Genomic DNA, 12,335 nt, shown 5'->3' with positions numbered 1-12,335 from the left:
ATCTAGAAAGAAAGACGATATGCATGTATTGCTACAGTGTGTGTGTGTGTGTTTGTTTGTGTGTGTAGGTTTGGTAGAATTATAATGTCCTAAACAAGAACGATTACAAATCTTTAGTAAACATCCATTGCAAGTTTTTTCTTTTTTAAGAATGTGAATCTTCTTGTTTTTTTATACAGTATATATTTGTTCGATATGTGTATGATTAGGGACTTTTGAAGCCTAATAACCCCAAAACAATGCATGAATGTTTCTTCTTGCTTTGTTATATGTGATAAAATGAAAGATTTCTATTTTAATTTTTTAAATGTTGGTGTGGGGTGTTCTGGAAATGTTATTTATACCGTGTAGATTTTTCTTCTGATATGATTAATGTTATAGAAGTGAATTTTTTGAGAAATAATTCTAGGACATTTCTGCATTGCCATTTTTTTATTGCTCGACCATAGTGCTTGCATTTCCCTCCCTCTTACTACATTACATTAAAGAGTGAAGTGTAAAAAACATTCATAAGAAGTGCATCTCACAATTAAAGCTGTGTTGGCTATGTAGCTTTCACTTAAGTTTTTCTCGAAAGCATCCGGAATCTTTCACATGCTAGTTGAGCTTTAATAGGGTGGGGAGTAATGGAAAACTCATTGGATCTGTAATAGCTCTTCACTTGACTGCAGCCAGCAATAACAGCAGGAGCAGCAAGAGATAAGAGAGAGAGTGAGTGAGAGAGAGAGAGAGAGAGAGAGAGAGAGAGAGAGAGAGTGAGAGAGAGAGTACGCACATCAAAGCTACCACTTTTTCCCCCTCTTTTTCCCCCATCCTAGGATCCAATGATAACTGGACAAGTCAGTAAGCCCTTGTTGTCAGTGCAGAGTGAAATGAATGCAGAGTTGAGAGGTGAGGACAAGGCAGCTGCTTCAGACGACGAGCTGGATAAGTCCCTGCTTGAGCCTGTGGAATCAAATGACAACGAGGACACTCCCAGCAAGCTCTTCGGTAAGTCTGCCTAGATATTTCGTGTTTGGGGGCTGTAGTTGCCTCTGCCTCCATGCCAGAAGAGGAGAGAGAGCAGATAAAGCTTTCGTATTTGGAAGAACCAACTTCTGGGGAAAGGAGAATGGGCACAAGCTTTCTCTGTCCTGCTTGAGAGTATGTGCCTGCTAACTGATAAGAGTTTGGCCTGAGGAATAGCATGCCCTCATTGATTTTAACTGAAATTGACAAATTGCATGCATGAGTCCCATAGAAATCAGTGGGACAGCATTTCCATGCAAATGGTTTGTTGCATACTATTTTTTTTGCTTCGAGATACAGATATAACTGCTTTTTAAAAAATTGACCACTGTCATGTGTTGATTTTGTTAAGCAATTGGTTAACAACTGAAATGTACAAATATCTAACCAAAGGGTTATATTTTCTTTGTATTACACCATGAAAATGACCTGTCAGGAAGCGATGGGTGTAGTAAACTTTTCTTAAGTATTTCCAAGAGGTTTTTTTTTCTTTTTGTAGGAATCTCTTTTAAAATAGGAATAGATATAATGCTTTTTTCTTAGATATTATTATCACATTCTGGAAAAGTGGTTTAGATAATTTGGAGTAATCTAAGAAATTAATCTTACATATTTTAATGAGTAAGGAAATCAAAAATACTTTTTATGGCTTATCCCTGTTTCTGAGGATGCATGAATGTAAGTATTTTATATTTTAAACAACTGGACAAATAGTTTATGATATAATAGCTTTTCAGCAATATTGGTTTGATATCTAAATGAAAATAAGAGTAGCAGTCTAGCTTGGGCATCTGTCATTCAAACCAATGACACTCTGTAAGACAACTCAAGCAACTGTAATCTCTAATCAGAAAAGGGAATAAAGCATGTTCGGTGGTGTGCTTGAGTGATAGATGTTGATACATGTCTGAGCAGGAGCAATGCTGTGTAGTGCAATGTGACATTTCAATTCTATAGCCATTGCTTCTCAGGGAGTTCTTTTTAGTGATTATCATGTACAAAATTTCAAGAACAACATGCTAAAGCATGTATAGTTTGCATCTTATAAAAGTGTCAGGTTTGAGGGAGGAAATACCTTTAGCAACAATCAAAATTATGTTGCTTCTTTATCTCCAATAAAACTGAGGATACAAAGTCTGTAATTTTGTGAGAGCATAAAACTGCAAAATATTTTTTGCAAGAAAAAAGTCCATGCAATATTTATAAGAATATATGCCCTATTATGTTTTTCTCAGAAAGACAGATAGGCACATGAATCAGGTAATTATAACAAGAAAATTACATCATTGCAGCTAAATATATATAATCCTTTGTATAAGCTATCATTTCCTGTTTTTGTACAAAAAGAGGTTTTAGAAAGAAAGAAAATAATTTTCTTTCACAAAAGAGATTTAAAAAATAATTTTCTTTCACATAGGAATGTCCAATTACCTTACATTTTAATGCAGAGAACACATTTTGACTTTTCTAGATTGCAAAGTAATATTTCAAATGTATAAACAAGTATAAACATAAACATATATAAATATGTAATTCTTTAAAAATCTTCATATGTTTGGAAGTGAAGAGATAAATAAAAGTATTTTTCTGCTTCAGAATGCATTTATTCATACTTTTCTTCCCAAAAGAAAAATGTTTTCCTGATTATCATTTGGCTGCTACTTATTTTAATAGAAAATTTCTGTGTAAGTACTATTAAAATGATAGAGAACTGTTTAAATTATTTAAAGTATTCCTAGAATTAGGTAAATTTATAATGTAAAGATAAAATAATGTACTTTTAATGAAAATATTATATTTAGTATTAATAATTGCAAGGCCTTGCAACATATTTATACATGATTTCAATGGCCAGCATGTCCTTAACAATATAATCCAATGCATTTCACATTAACTTCAAAAGGAATATCTCAGATCAAATATTATTCTCAGGTAAAGCTTAATTCTTTACAGTTTTTATTAAATGGAAACAAAATATTAATTTTGGCTGGACAGTATTTTATTTGATCCAATAATGAAACAATCTAGTATTCTAGACATGTACTCAAAAATGTCATGAAGGACATTGGGATGATTTTGATAAACATGACTAGAAAGTACTTTTAATGGGGACTCATTCCACTGATTTCATAGAAAGGGCCTATTTACTCCTGTGAATTTCAGTATGAGGTCTTAGCCCATTTATACCTATTGAATATTTCACAGAAATTAGTCTTTGAGAGAAGTTGTAAAGAAACAAGGACAGCTATAGGACGGAAAGAAAATTGGAAACATATATGCAATACAAATTACCTTTTGTGTGCTTAATTAAACATATTGTGTCTGATTGTAACTGATTTAATTTTTATTCTCTAAAGTAACTGTTCCCTTTTTTGAGTAGCTCTAACTATTATTTAAGAATTTAATACAGTTCTTAGTGTTAAATATGTGAATATTTTGTTAATTGCTTTTTAAAGGTTTGATAGCCTCTTTTTTGGTATTAAAATACTTAATAGTTTTGTCATAAATCATTTTTATTATTAAATTGAGGTCTAGATGTTAATCAGTCTTGATAGGAAATATAAGGAAATAGAGTTATGACTGAGGCTATCAACATCCAATAAAAATATCTACTGTTAGAACATCTCACTTTTCCCCACAGCTGTAATGTCAGATGGTTGCATAGACAGAACATAAGTAAAGTCTTTTGTTTTTTTACTAGTTCTAGTTCTAATTTTAGCAGACAGAGCACTAGTTCTAATTTTAGAGGACAGAGATTCAGGAAAAAAAATCTCTATAATGATTTTCTGAACTGAATTAGATTTTTGCACTAAAACAGTTTTTTTTTAAAAAAAATGTTGGATTGAATTGACATCTCCAAGCTGATTTGATTTGGACTGTTTAGATACCATTTCACATATGTGTATATTATATTTAAAGTATCTTAATTGACAACATTATTTGTCCTCAGAGTAATTTCCTTCTCCATCACCTCTTCCTTTGGGGGATTTTTGAAAGTATTACTGCAGTTTTATTAAGTCACCAAAATGTTTATTTTATTACCAATTCCAGAGGACGCTTGAGCTTCGGTAATATCTAGTATCTGAGTTTATTCAGCTTTCAAATATGTAAGAAACTTTGCTAGATATCCTTAGTTAAAGTATAACAGTTTTTAAAACTATTTATATTTCTCATATTTTAGTGTCCTTCTCATCACATATGTCATATTATATTTTCAAAGTTCCTTCCTTCATGTTCAAATGACAAAACTTTGTGTGATTACTAATTTCCATTTGAAATTGGAAAAATGGGACAGTGAGTATTGCTTCTAAAGGATTTTTTGTTCTCTAATGCACTGTATCAGTCACGTAATTTTTCTTACAGTGTTTTACTAAAATAATTTTTATGTATTTATTTTATTCTAATACTAGCAGAAAAGTTGTCTCCAATTAACAACCACTTCAGAAGTTTGCTATAAAATGGACTTGCTCCTATTTGGAAAGAGAGAACAAGCTCATTGCAATAGCATAGTTTCAATTTATGACACTGATCCAAACTGTAAACCCTTAGATCGAATTTGGTAGACAGAGAAGACATATGATTTAAAACTAAATTAATAAAGAATTATTAATTCTTTAGACATTTACATTCTAGAATGTTTTATATGAAAAATAATTAGGCTTCAAGATTTGTAGCTCTTTTAATCCTTGGGGGTGGGTTGCATACTTACATGATAAATTAAAGTTACCACCAAATTAAGAGAAGTGGAATTTTAGGGATGGCATTTGGTGCCAGGGACAGCTCATTTTTGTTCCTCCTGCTTCTAGAACGTCTAGCAGACTGTTTCTTTTAGTTATTATAAGTCTTTTATCTTTGTATTGATAATATTGATTAGAGACGGCAAAGGAATTTATTCATAGTTTAAGGCTGATTCACTTAATTCATACTTTCCAATTTTTTTAAAATGTCACATTGCAAATTCTACATATTAGATAGTTCCAAATGTTGCATGGCAATTCTTTTTATAAGCATGTAAAACTCAAACAACTTAACGACTTGAGTTATTTAATAAATGTATGATTCAAGTGGATTTTATAAATGTATGCTCTAGATAGAATGCAGTGACAGCATATTACTGTACCATATCTATTACAATGAAATAACATTAGTTTGTAACTTTTAATCTCTGTTCACAATTAATGTTTTTAACTAACAGAGGCAGAAGTAGTTATGGTAAATATGTTTGCTGTGACTCAATCCCACTTGGACCTATACGGAGAATGTGTATTTTTCCAGTCTTAGTGTGCAAGTGTATTATCTCTTATTGTATATTCTAAGAAACCTTTGTCACCCTGTGAGAAAACAGAATTCCAATATAAAAAAAAAGGGTGGGGATAAAAGGAAAGGAAAGAAGTATGAAAGCTGGCCAAGAGCTTGGTGGAAGCTGACCAGGTACATGCTGGGAAAGGTACATGCTTTCAATCCAAAGTACCAAATGGTTCCAAATTAGTGTTTAATCTTGTTCAACCTTGGAGATATAGCATATTTCTTTATTTCTATGGCTTTTAATGAAGGTGAAATAATTAATAAAAATATGAAAACTAGGGAAGAAGGGAAAAAATACCCTTGCAGTTATTTTCTGAGTTGTTAAAAGGCTCCGAATTGCCATTAGATTTCTCAGAGCAGTAGACCTCTCAGCAATAGCAAATAAGTTTGCTGAGTTAAAATGGGGGAAAAAACCCTAACAACTGATCAACCAAATCCACTGTTTACTTTTTGAAACAGAACATGAACTAATAAAATGATTCCATGTAAATATAGAATTAAATCCCTTCTGATGAAGTTTGATCTAAAGAAATTAGGCAAGAGGTGCCTCTTGTAGGATCTTTTAGTTCTTTCACTGCTGATCAGCAGCTTACATTAGATAAATGGTACTGAAGGAACCTCTAAAGTATATTCAGTATAAATCACCTTTGCCTGAAGGAGCTATAAGTTTCACCATGCAGAACAAATATCAGCTATGGAAAATGAATTTGATTTGGAAAATGACGCAATGAGAAAAAAATTAAACGTTTCATAATTTCATAAATGCTGACCCTTCCCAATAAATGAAGTAATAACAAATCAAAATCAGTAATATGACCATGAATTTCTTAATATCTCATTTAGATTATAATCATGTAACTGAGCAGGAGAATCATGCACTCAATTGTTGCACTTATTTATTTATTTATTTATTTTTAAATATGGCCAGAACATGCATGCATTTTGGGGGCAAACAATATTTTATCATGTTAAAATACTTGTCATTGTATAAATAGTATTTACACTCTATAAGTGTAAATACTTCTATAAGTATTTACCGGATACTTCTTTAATTCCTTCCTATTAGTTTGTTTTCAATGACTTTATTTTTTTTAAAAAAAAAACAATATCGGTATGTAATTTCTTTGGCAATATTGTATTTTATTTAATAATAAATAAATAAATGAAAAACTAACTATATTATTATTTCACTGACCTTATGGTGATTATGATGTAAGTAAACCATTATCAATAACAACAAAAACAGTACAATTGTTTTTAGTTAAACTAAGCAATTGTTTTAGTGTTATTAAAATTCATTTGATTGAATCATAAGTAGATATGAGATATGAGGACCCAAGATTGAATGGACACTTTCTTTTTAAAATAAGAACTATTCAGAAGGAACATTTGTGTAGGGTTGCTCTGAGAAATAAAATTCAGTTTATAATTATTCCTGTTCGTCCCATGTGTGAAATAAAGTTTCTTGAATTTCCTGATGTGCACTTGTTATTTTGAGTGAAATGCTGTAACTTTTGATGTCTAAATCTTTACATGTATAATTATGTAATACATGCAGAATCTGCATATGAATGTTTGGTGTTCAGTGGGAAAATATTGCAGGATACAGAGCACTAAAATGTACAATGAAACAAACAGAGAACGCTTTCTAGAAGGCTGCTACATTAATTCAGCAATAAACAAATCAACACCAAAAACAACTCAGAATATATAGTTACCTACAAATATATACAATGTTCTCTAATCATCTGAGAATTAAACTCTACTTTGATCAGAAGAACAACTTAGATGAAAACTCCTAGTCTACACATAGCTTTTCGGAACTCAAGCATTTAGCAGATTTGCTCTGACTAAAAAATTATATAAAAACTTCATGAAATTATATCTCTGTATCTGTATTTATATCTCTTTATTATCAGGTGACACCTGCTTTTGCTCCTAACAGATGCAAATCTGTGACATTTCAGGCAGCAGTTATGTCCTATTATATCTCACTGATATCTACATAATGTCAATGAGTGTGTCCAAGTGGAAAATTACAACCTCAATATTTTGTTTATAGGTATAAATCAGACACCAATTTCTGTCTTTTTTTTAATGCCAAGCCACGTTAAAGTCTAAACATATATTCTAGATTCTTAAAAGAAAGCAGAATGAATAAATAATAAATACAATTTTATGTTAAATAATTATCAGAATTATTACAGTTTTTAATTCTCAGGTATAAATTTACAGTCATCTTCAAATATAGCAGTGTGGGATACTGACCTAATTAAATAGTTTGTGAAGACAATTTTCAGAGAAAACGTGTATTAAAAGATAGTTTGGTACTTAGATTACATCTTATAATTTCAACCTTTCTTAAATGTATAATATTAAATGAAACATTTTAAAAGTATTTTGAGAAATAATAAATACTATTAATTTTTTCATCAATTTTTACAAAGTGGAAGAAATTTTAAGAGTTTCTGATCTATACTGTATGAACAATGGAGGAGATTTAGTTTGGACCACTTTTCCTTCAAAAATATTGTAAGAGAAAAAAATGTAGCCACCACACACAAAGACATCCACATAGACACCGACAAAAAAACTCTGAACTGAATGAACTTGTATGACATGCAGGTGTTGAAAAAGTAAGTTCTGCTGCTTTCACCAATGAAAGGCAATGCATTTCATTTCTCAATTGGTAATATATTCATTTTAGAAAATACAGTTGCAAAAGTATATTCAACATACCTTTTGAATAAGTGGAAGAAGGCTATCATTCACAAATTTCCATTAAAAATGCATAAATTGAATAATTTTTGTTTGTGTAATAACTTTTTACACAAATAACAAATTGCTTATTTGCCTCATATGCATAATGACATTATTACACAAATGTCATGACTTCCCACAGAGTATTTTCCTATTGCATGTTTACTTTATTGTAGTAAATTTTGCTAAATTGGCTTTCCTGTAAAATTCAATCAAATTTAGCCATTTGGATCCATTTTTGAGAGGGCAAATACATGCATTAGTTTGGAGCCAGAGAAGAAAGTGTTCACATAGAAGATTATTCTTATGCATGCATATGGGCAAATGTTTTTTGTTGGGTGGGCTTTTCTAGTTATCAAAACTGCTCTTGATTTGTTTTACTCAATTTGGAACTGCAGATGTGGTAGTATCAGCTTTGGCACTTACCTCTTTCAAGAATGAAAAGTGTATGTGTCATTTTGCTGTGCTACCACATATATAATGATTGCTGCCAAAAACAATGATGTTAATCTTATAATCAACAGATGGACAGTTATTTGGAACAACAAATTGCTGTGAATGTGTATGCTGGACCAGGTTTGACTAAATTGATATTCTAGTTAATGCAATTAGTTCTTGCAATTAAGGCAATTAGACCATCTATAATAAATTAATCTACTATCAGTCATAAAATTGTTCAGTGTGTTAGATTTTGCTGTGCATTATACATATGTACAGTTAACCAAGTAATTTTAAATTTCAGGGGAAAACAAAACTTCATGTTTTATTTGCTTCCCTTTTAAACTATGTTACTTTCTTGAGTAACTCAATTAAATATGAGAAAAGTCATATACTGACTACGCATTCTCTAACAAATCTTGCCGTAAATGCAAATATTTACCTTTGATATATCTAGTCCTTCAAAATCACAGCGTACATTAAACATTTTCTTAGTTTTAGCAAATAGGACACAATCTTTTGAGATTTTTTTAAAATGGAAAAACAGGAGTATATTTAAAATTAATAATACATCAAACATTAAAAGGATATGGCTGTGAAGGAGTAGAGACTGTGATATTTATTCAGACTTTTCCTGGGAACACAGAGATCAGACAAAGAAGCTTATTTCGCATCACTTAGTATCTTCTTTCATATAACATGTTTATTCTTTCCTGTACAATTTTTTTCCCCATTCTTAAGTTTTGTTCTTTTCTGACACTATTGTCATTTTAGTATTTAAAATCTTTCTCATGCAAAGTTTTCTATTAAAACATTTAGGAATACTTGGAGGTCCTTTTATTTAAATCACTTAAATACCTTCTGTCTTGAAGTTGAACTAGGCTCCTGATGATTTTGTGAAAAGTGGGGGTTTTGGGCAGCAATATAGGAATGGTCTACTATTGCCTTTTGGGATTTTGTTTTCACTTCCCACTCTACTTATAGTCAGCACTCCCTAGAGATCTGCCATTCAGACCAGCCCTATTAGTTAAGACAAGGCCAGGCTGGATCAGTCAGGTCCTGCAATCTACCGAAATGAGCATTTTCTATACTAATAGAAAACTAGCACTCACAAGCAAGTACTCACCTCTTATTTTTTAAAAAAAACTTTTGCAATAAGATGTATTGCTTTCAAAGAACTTAGGTCTACAATTTTTGTCTTAATTTATGCATAATTACTCTGAAATAATTGAGACCTATTTAATTGAAACTATCTGAGAAGAATACTAATGCTGCTTTAGAGGGATCATAATAGAATCTGTTTAATATATAAATGTACAGCCTGATATAAATAAAAGATTAAGACAAACTGCCTACCTTTCTGTCCCCCTCCCCATCATGCTACATGCATTTTCTTTTTCACTGTATTTTCATTAGTAGAATAATTCCTTTTTTTTTTACATATTTCAAATATAATGGGCTGTAAGTACTAATCTTTAAAACTTAGTTTAAAAGATTGTTTTTAAAATGCTCCTATCTGAATTTGTATTCTACACTAAAAAACAAACAAACTATGAAACTTTAAAAAACAAAAACATATTTGTGTTGTGAATATTTGACGTCTGCTTTGTTATGTTTTCATAGTTTTGACACTGCCAGGCCTGGGACAAAACACATTTAGTCTGAAAGCAAAGATCATAAAGAGAAACTGTATTCCAATGAATTCCAGAGCCCATCCTTAAAACTCTTCAGTTGAAATTATATTTGCTTTTCAAGCATGTTAGAAATTTAATCAAATAGTAATCTTAAAATGTTATCCTATTTCTTGAATATGAAGCTATTAGTTACAGTTTATTTACAGTTTTTATTTTGAAATTGGTAAAAATATTTTGTACCAGGAGTCTTTTCCCTCATGAAGCATATTGGAAGAATTTATATTGCCTTTAGTTGTTGTAAGTCTTTTGAGAGAGGGGCGGTCTAGAAATCCAATAAAGTTAAGTTAAGTAAGCTTAGGATTTTTATTAGGTTGCCAATTTTAAGTTGCACATAAGTAACATGTTAATGAATCCAATTAAGTTCCATGGGACTTACGGATAAATAAATATAGTTAGGATTATGCCATTTATTAGTTTAGTTATATCAATCAATTAAAGCAACAATTAATTAAACAATAAAACTGAATATTATGTTTGTCAAAGTGCTAAATCTGTTCCAGATCTGAAAAGTAATTTTAAGTAGAAATGACAATAAAAATGACAGTTGAGTAATGAAAGTTCTGCAAACAAACAACCAAGCTTAGAGAACATCAAGTAATTCACCATTCAGCTCTGAGTTACATAAGTTATCTTCTATTAAAATAACATTTACATTATTACTGTCTTCTAAGAATGGCTAGTCTACCGGCATTCACGGCATTCAGCCTGGCCACTGAAACAAGGGACGCCTACCTTGAGCGGTTCAAGTGTTTCCTGGAGGCAAACAACTTCACCGGCTTGTCCAGTGGGCGTAAAAGATGGTATTTCCTCAGCGCATGTGGCCACAAGATGTTTGGGACGGCTAGGGCTCTTGCCGTCCCTCAATATGTCCATTCAATGCCTTGGGAGACTCTCTTGGAGAAACTTAAAAATCATTACTCTCCAACTCCCTCATGCATAGCCAGACGCTATACGTTTAGGCAGAGAACCCAGAGAGAAGGGAAATCTGTAAGCGACTACATGGCTTCCCTCAGTACAGCGGCCTGCATTGTGACTTTTCTGTACTGGACGATGCCCTGTTAGAACAGCTGGTTTGTGGTATCAAAGACCTCAGACTCCAGTGATGCATGCTGGCGCCAAAAGAGCTGAACCTTCCATGGATGAACGGATGCTTCAGGGGCTGCCAGGGGTGGTCCCCTACTTCAACAACGTGCTTATCTCTGTCTTAGATCAAGCAGAGCTCATTGACAAATTAAGAGCAGTCCTGACCCCTTTCCGCCAAGCGGGGCTGAAACTCAAGCAAGAGAAATGCAGGATAGGGGTCCTCAGTGTAGAATTTTTGGGGTATCTAGTTGATTCCAAATGTCTTCACCCTATGCCAACCAAGGTAGAAGCAATTAAGAAAGCCCCTACGCCCTCTACCAAGGCAGAGCTGCAAGCCTTTCTGGGGCTGCTTAATTTTTATTCCATTTTTTTACCCCATAAGGCATTTTTGGCAGAGCCTCTTCATAGGCTCCTGGGCTCCAAAACGCCCTGGCATTGAGGGTCTAGGGAAGCTCAAGCCTTTAGGGCAGTTAAGGATATCCTTACATCCAAGGCCTTGTTAGTGCAGTACAGTGACCACCTATCATTAACACTGGCATGCGATGCATCGCCTTATGGCATTGGGGCCGTTCTGAGTCACATCCTGCCCAATGGCTCAGAGGCCCCAATCGCCTATTATTCATGCACACTCTCAGCGACTGAAAGAAATTACAGTCAGCTAGATAAAGAGGCCTTGGCTGCTGTAACAGGGATAAAAAACAGTTTCATGACTACGTTTATGGCCGTTTTTTTCACTTGGTGACTGACCATAAACCCCTTTTGGGTCTTCTGGCAGGGGATCGCCAGACTCCCCAAATATTGTCTCCAAGGATGTCCAAATGGACAGTCTTTCTCGCTGCCTATTACTATCAGTTGCAATATAGGCCAGGAAAAGACTTAGGGCACGCTGATGCCCTCAGGCACTGCCCCCTGCCAGCACCAGCCTTGAACCCTGCTCCTGCAGCTTCAGTCCTCTTAATTGAGGATTTGCCCATGCCAATATCCACCCGGAATATTGCCAGGCTCTCTGCATCAGAACCCATTCTGATCCAGGTCTTGGACTTGGTG

General features: G+C 33.0%; 1 protein-coding gene across 3 annotated transcripts in view; it reads left to right on the top strand.

Annotated features, from left to right (window-relative positions):
- Positions 1-824: 824 nt before the first annotated feature.
- Positions 825-12,335, top strand: part of POU6F2 (POU class 6 homeobox 2) — a gene marked incomplete at its 5' end in the record, with an annotated part of 355,508 nt that continues 343,997 nt past the window's right edge. For all 3 annotated transcript variants that reach the window (XR_014173560.1, XR_014173561.1, XM_081932598.1), the window contains one exon: positions 825-990. Coding sequence is in view for 1 of the 3 variants with exons in the window: in XM_081932598.1 (XP_081788724.1) it covers positions 825-990 (166 nt within the window). The remainder of the gene's footprint in view (positions 991-12,335) is intronic.

The sequence above is a fragment of the Natrix helvetica genome (genome assembly GCF_964273705.1).
Source record: "Natrix helvetica genome assembly, chromosome: Z".
Lineage (NCBI taxonomy): Eukaryota > Metazoa > Chordata > Lepidosauria > Squamata > Natricidae > Natrix > Natrix helvetica.
Note: the sequence above shows the minus strand (reverse complement) of the source record. Positions and strands in the feature narration are given on the sequence as shown.